The sequence below is a fragment of the Solanum pennellii genome, chromosome 1 (genome assembly GCF_001406875.1).
Source record: "Solanum pennellii chromosome 1, SPENNV200".
Classification (NCBI taxonomy): Eukaryota; Viridiplantae; Streptophyta; class Magnoliopsida; order Solanales; family Solanaceae; genus Solanum; species Solanum pennellii.
The window spans coordinates 81,503,023-81,509,635 of NC_028637.1; the positions used below are offsets into that span (position 1 = coordinate 81,503,023).

A 6,613-nucleotide genomic window follows, 5' to 3' on the forward strand; every position below is an offset into this window, starting at 1 on the left:
TTTCTAAAAACTCAGATACTTACCATCCAAACAATTCTCTTATAAAATGGGTAGATATAATAATATGATTATTTAACTAAACTGTTTTTTATAATGTGAAAGTTAAGACATTTGAACATCATAATTAAAAATGCTACATGTTAAATGAGGTAAACGAAGCTTCTTTTATTTTAAAATTTATCAGAAAAAAATATGACACATAACCCATAAAATCATGTTGATATAGACAAGTAGCAGAAAGGAACGTGTATAGCTTTCCAGAATCTTCCTTTTTCTTTGCAAAATCAACGTGGCCATGTGCAAAGATTTGTGCTCCTATCTCATTAAACGCCCTTCCATATGAACGGAGAAAAAAATATTCAAACACAAGAAATATTTTTTAGATACTTGTTTATTTTTCTTTATAAAAATATTTATTTAACTGTATAATTTATTCCTTTATTTAATTTCAACTGTCAATAAAACCCTTGTCAATTTGGGAATTTTTTGCCAAATTACGTCAATTTTTACCAAATAATTTACCAAAGTAGTATAATTTTTAAAATTTTTATAAAATTAATATAAACGTATTTCACAGTAATATTTTATGGTATATTTCATTTTTGAAAAACTAATGACGTTTAATTGATATATATTACTGTGAGTAACGTTTTACTATTAATACGTTACTGTAAATAATGGCAACGGGCCGGAACACTTATTTTCTTCTTAGGTGCTAACTGCTACTTTGAAAATCAAAACACTACCTCCGTTTTATTAATAATATTAATTTATATGACGTTATTTGATTAGAGCTTAAAAAAAATAAGAAATGAGTAATTTATTATTTTTATAGAATTATTTTTAATGGAACCTAATAAAAATAAAATAGAAATGATATTAAATAGTGTCAAATAATGAAAATATATTACTCCTACACGCACTTGATTCAAAAAAAAAATCTTAAATTTCGAGTTAAAATTAAAACAAATCAATTCTCTAGCAATATTAGTAAATTAAGTGTTGCGTGATGATGAGGAAAAAGCAATAAAATTGCAGTGAAAATATATAGAATATGAATGAGAAGTTGAGTTTATAATTGTTACAAAAATGACTAAAGTTTTGTTACATTCTATACGAATATGAATTTAAGTTAAACTAAAATTACAGGAGAATATAATAAGAAGAATGGTCAAGAATTTTACAGAAGATGAGAGAAACAAGACAGCTTTCCAATTTTTCTTCAATATCTTTGCTCTCATTTGTAGATCTGTGTGATTCCAGACACTTTATTTAACTTCCCCACATTAATTTCAATGGAAAATCAACAAGGCAATGAACACCGTAAAGAAAATAGAAGATTTGGGTGAAAAATCAGTGAGCTTAATAGCAGCAGACTGTGAAGGCGGTGGAGGATTGTAAAAGTAGAATGGAAAATAGGGAACAATTGGATTCGGAGGTGGAGGAGTAGGTCCAGAAGGGTAATTTTGGTAAGGTGGAGGTGGTGAATAGTAGTAATTACCGCCGCCGCCGCCGCCAGAGGAGGAAGGCGGTGGTGGCGGTGGAGAGTAGTAGTAATTTCCCCCTGAACTAGGGGGCGAGGGTGGGGGAGGACAATTATAAGAGGTAGAAGGCGGTGGAGGAGGCGACGGCGGCTGAGGTGGCGGTGGAGATGGGGTGGCGCAAGGGTTGTCACATGCGGCACACATTGTACATTCAATCTGATACTTTGAACCTGCCCAAGTCGTTTCATTGGCATTTACCAAATTAGCCTCATTTTGTATACCCGTTATCATCATCGTGATTATGAGGATCGAAAAAGCTAACATCACTCCCATTTTTGATAAAATTTTGAGTAGAGAAGAATTAGTTGAGAGAGTAGTGTTACTGGAAAATGGAAATGGGGGGTCACTTGTAAATGAAGGTATAGAAAATGCTCTAATAATTTAAGAGGCGTTTAAGAAAGGTGTTAAAATATTATAAACTATATAGTAGAGTGGAATAGAGTAAGGTGTAAAAAATTAAAGTGGAGTGAGGAGCCTTCATGTTCAAAAAGATAGACCCACCGACACGTTTTACTTTTTTTACTCACACCGAATGCGCAACCAAGGGTATTCTTGTACATATTATTATCCTTCGGACAATGGGTAGGTCATACAATCTTTTTTTTTATTTATAATAACTGTGGTGGTAGTGTTCGAGCTATAATTATAACACCCAAGGATGTACTTTGAGAAACACGCGTCTTCTCAAGTTCAAATTTTAAGATAAGAAAAACTTTTTTAGATGAATCGAGTTTTTAACAGTTTAATCTTTGACAAATAAAATATCACGCGGCATAGTGCTAACGGGACGCTTGGATACCTTGTGATCATATAACTTAACTAATTTTATGGAACACTCTATGAGGAACACACAAGTAGCTATGACAAATTTTAGAAGTATTTGTTTTTTTTTTCCTTAAATTTTGTGCAAAATCAAGTCTATGTTGAAAATGCAGATAGTGAGGAGTCAGTGTCATATTCCATAATATCCTAACTAGTTCAGGATATATAGAGTTGTCTTTTACAACCCAATTTGATCATATGTAGATGAAATTGCAACCATAATATCTAAGGAGGGTGTAGATACATTAGATCTAAATTTCTTGAATTTGCTTAGTAAGTAAGTTATTAGTAGGTACATTTGTGTTAGTAAAGAATTGTATTGCTAAAATTTGAAATGAAGTGAGTATAGAGTGAATAAAAGTAAAGGTAATTGGAGAGTGGATTGTCCAAAAGGACCTTTGACGATGTGAGTGCAAAGTTAGAAAGTGAATGATGAAAGGCTCAAAAAAGAGTGAACTTTACGAAAAATGGAGTGGCAATTGAGGAATCTGTTCACAAAAGAGTTTAACCAGAAAATCAATCAAAATTGGATTTTGCTCAAATGAGGGAATGATGTAGACCACCACTAACTAAAATTATTGATCATCATATATATATATACCACACAAGAAAGTAATTCAAATAGAAGAGATTTTGTTCAAGTCGTATCAGAAATATCTTATATTCTGACCTATATCAAGAAACAAAGTTATATAATAAATGTATTTGTTGAGAAAATAATTATAGAAACTTTCTTGATTCATTGTATTCAAATTTGAGTTATATATACATGTCGATTATCATACATATGAGGATATTGTGATTATACATTCTAATTCTAAAAAAATATGTTTCTTTTATGTTAGATCATCATGGTCCAACTTTACACTTAGATCATACATACTAGTTAGCTTACAACCATAATGAGTACAATTTGGACCCAAGATTCTACAAGGAACCTTCACGATTGCATATATGTCAATTTTATTAGTTCCAATTTGGTGGACGGCTAATAACCTTTTGGAGTCTTTGAATGAAAAATAAAATAAAAGGCTTCAAAATTAATGCAATTGAGGGGTTAATGGAATCACATCAAAGTTGGATTATTCCAAATCTTTGGACAGATGCATGAAAAAGAATAGACTAATTATTTGTTAAATGAAATTTTTCACGTGATGATTAATTGGCTTATTACACTATAACCAACTTTACAACTAACCAAAAAAAAAAATTCATTTTCGCTTTTATGCAATTATACGGGTAATAATAATAATAGACACTGAATGGTATGTCTATATCAATCCATTTTACATTATTTATAAATAATAAACTATAAAGGCTAAATCAAGCATTATATATCTTCTTTTTATATATAAGAGGCTGCAAAACTGAATATGGCACAATAACAAATTTAATATATGGTCCTTTTTGTGTAACCTTAGCACCAATATGGAGTTTGATCTTTTTTAGGTTATTACTGCGCTGCATCTCAATCCTTCTCTTATGAAATTTTCTTTTGTGGTTTCTATAGGTGTTACAAAAGTATTGTAGGTCAACGTAATTGTTAGCGACATTAATTCGTGCAATTGCTAAAAATTATCAGCAACGATAACTGTCTCAATTCAGAAATAATCTCGATTATATATATAAATCGCGATCCTTCATCCTTCATCCTCACATACTTGTGAACCTAATGACCAATTATCGTTTTTAATTAGTTATCAACCCTTTGTTTTAGCTTAAACTATTTAATACTTTATTTGGATGATTGTTACGTATTGTTTCATGATCATATTGTATTGTGTTATACTCATGTATTGTTTTAATTAATAAGTATAGTGTTTGGATAGATTGCATCGTTCTCCGTCGTTACATAACATCACACAACCATAATTTAAATGATAAACCTACAAGAAAAGTAGGGTCTGAGGTAAAACTAGTAATAAAAGATAGGATAAAAGATAAAATATGATTATTAGTAAATAATAAATAAAAACAAAATGAAAAGAAATATTAAAATAAAAATGCAATCACACCAAATTGATCGTTACATGAAATATACATTTATTTTTTATCATTACTTAACAATGGATTTAAACAATACAATATAATAAAATTTAAGATTCTAATTAAACTACCAATACTTTAAAATAAAACATGTAGTTAACAACCATTTAAACAAGGTGTTATTGGTTGAACATTAAATTAAGGGGCAAAAAGGAAATAAAAAAAAAACTGTCTAACCAGAAAAAGGGGAGAAGAAAAAAGGAAAATAAGAGATAAGTGGAGGCACTATATATGAAACTTTCCAGGCTGTGGGCAAACATCAAATGCCCGTGTTCAATTATTATCACTTGTCAATTTTCTAATGCTCTAAATTGGAGGTCTAATTAAACCTTCTCTCGACTTGTCTCCTCTCTTGTGCTTTAATTTCCCTTCACATTTCTTTTTATTTTTTTAAAAGCTTTTTGGGCTCAAATGATGTGACTCAATCAAAATGAAATGACATATATCCCAAGCACACCGTACAAAAAACATAAAGTATGATTAATAATGTCTCATCAAAAATATAAATTAGGTGTTGGGCCGAATTCATGTCTTCATGTCCCAAAAACTATCTCAAAGGAAGAAATATTTTCCAAGACTTAAAAGAAGACTACACATCTCATTAATTATCGATGTGAGACTTTTATCCTTTTTTTAACGAAAGTCAATAAGAAATAATTAAGAATTTGTAATGAACCTTGTGGTAATTTTTTGTGTGTATTTACTGTTTTGCCCCTTCCTGTAGCTTCTATGTTGTGTGTATGATGTATTGGGATGGATGATGTGCTTCCCAAGGTGGTCGGGAGAGCTTCAGGAGACTTTTCTCCATTTTGGAGCTTTTATGTTGAAAGAAATAACTTCGATCAATATTCTTAGTAAATGTGTTCAGATAAAAATTTGTATCGGCGATATTAGCTCTGGAACATTGAGTTTGGTCTAGCAGGACCTTTAGTTCGGATCCCATAGTGGTCGTCTTGACTTTGACGTATGTGGTTGATTGTTGTTTTTTAGTTGTTTTGGTTTAGCTTTGACTTTGATCAACATTTCAATGAGATGGCGTTTGTTTATTGTTTCGTCGATTCCGTTGAGTTTGAAACGTCGTTTTTGATTGGATTGCATGTCTTATTTGGGCTTGTAAGACCACAAATGAATCTCGAGGATTCATTCGATACTTGAAATTTTCTCTCAAGTTTGTTGATGCAATTGCTTTGGCAACTCGTTTTAGGGGACGTTGCTCCTACGGAGAAGTAACTGCACTTGCAATGGCTGGTGACTAATTAGCCAATGGCCATTCTTGTGGAGCTTGTTTGCTCAGGCGAATCTTGGGCCTACGATCCTTGTCTCACTCCCACGGAGTTGTAGGTTTACATTCACCTCGACACTGCTAAACTTTTGTTTGCGCTTGCGACTTCAGTTTCATCGGGGCGATGATCGCTGAGTGTTTTTTATATTTGTTAGAGTGCTCAGTCTAATGGGTTTGAGCTCAATTCTTGTTAGTTTTCTTTGATTCAAAGGTAATTCTTTTTATCTTTACTTTTTATTTTTTATTGTAACTTCATTACTATAATTAGTTTTCACTTGGACCTCAATTATTTGATTTTCAAATCTTGTAAAGCGAGCTTTTTAGACCATTTTAGGTTTGAATACACTCTCATCTTCGCTTAAATTTGGGACATATGATCCTCACCTTAAAAGGGGAATATATAAAGATAATTATTTTTCATTTTGTTGTGGAGCTTTGAGGTCAATTTTTGGACCTATTTTTCAGTTCAAATGTTTCAATAGTGATATGGATATCGTTAGTCCTGTATTAATGTGTAGTTTCTATTTTAGTAATGTGGAAGCAATTTTATAACACTTCGGATTTGAAAAGAAGGAAAAATTACAGGTTTTAAAGATCTAGTGTCAGTACATACGAAACCACCGACAATCTGTAAATCTAACTACGGATCAAAAAAGAAACCGTGGTGGCAAGTTCAAAAGTTCAGAAAATGTTCATTCCCACTAGTCATTCAATGTACGAGCGTAGATGAGTTCAAGACTTAGTGAAATCTTAGGGTCAAAACTTGCGACCCACGATCATGGTGTACGATTCGTAAATGGAGCCACGAATCGTACATAAGGTCCCATAATTGGGTTCCAAAATGGTGGTCTCTGAACCAACCAATGATCAATAAGGACGGTCCGTAGTAGGATCTACAAATCGTAGGTCAGACCACCGG

The 6,613-nt window shown here is 31.9% G+C and overlaps 1 protein-coding gene across 1 annotated transcript; it reads right to left on the reverse strand.

Moving 5' to 3' along the window:
• Window positions 1-1,048: 1,048 nt before the first annotated feature.
• Window positions 1,049-1,963, reverse strand: LOC107010848 (leucine-rich repeat extensin-like protein 6). The gene has a single exon (XM_015210118.2). It carries the CDS (start codon window positions 1,815-1,817, stop codon window positions 1,293-1,295), a length of 525 nt encoding a protein of 174 aa, XP_015065604.1. The 5' UTR covers window positions 1,818-1,963; the 3' UTR covers window positions 1,049-1,292.
• Between the last annotated feature and the right edge of the window lie 4,650 nt (window positions 1,964-6,613).

What these genes read in the sequence shown, in the direction of transcription:
- LOC107010848 (XM_015210118.2), bottom strand. Translation starts at nt 1,817, where the DNA reads ATGGGAGTGATGTTAGCTTTTTCGATCCTCATAATCACGATGATGATA.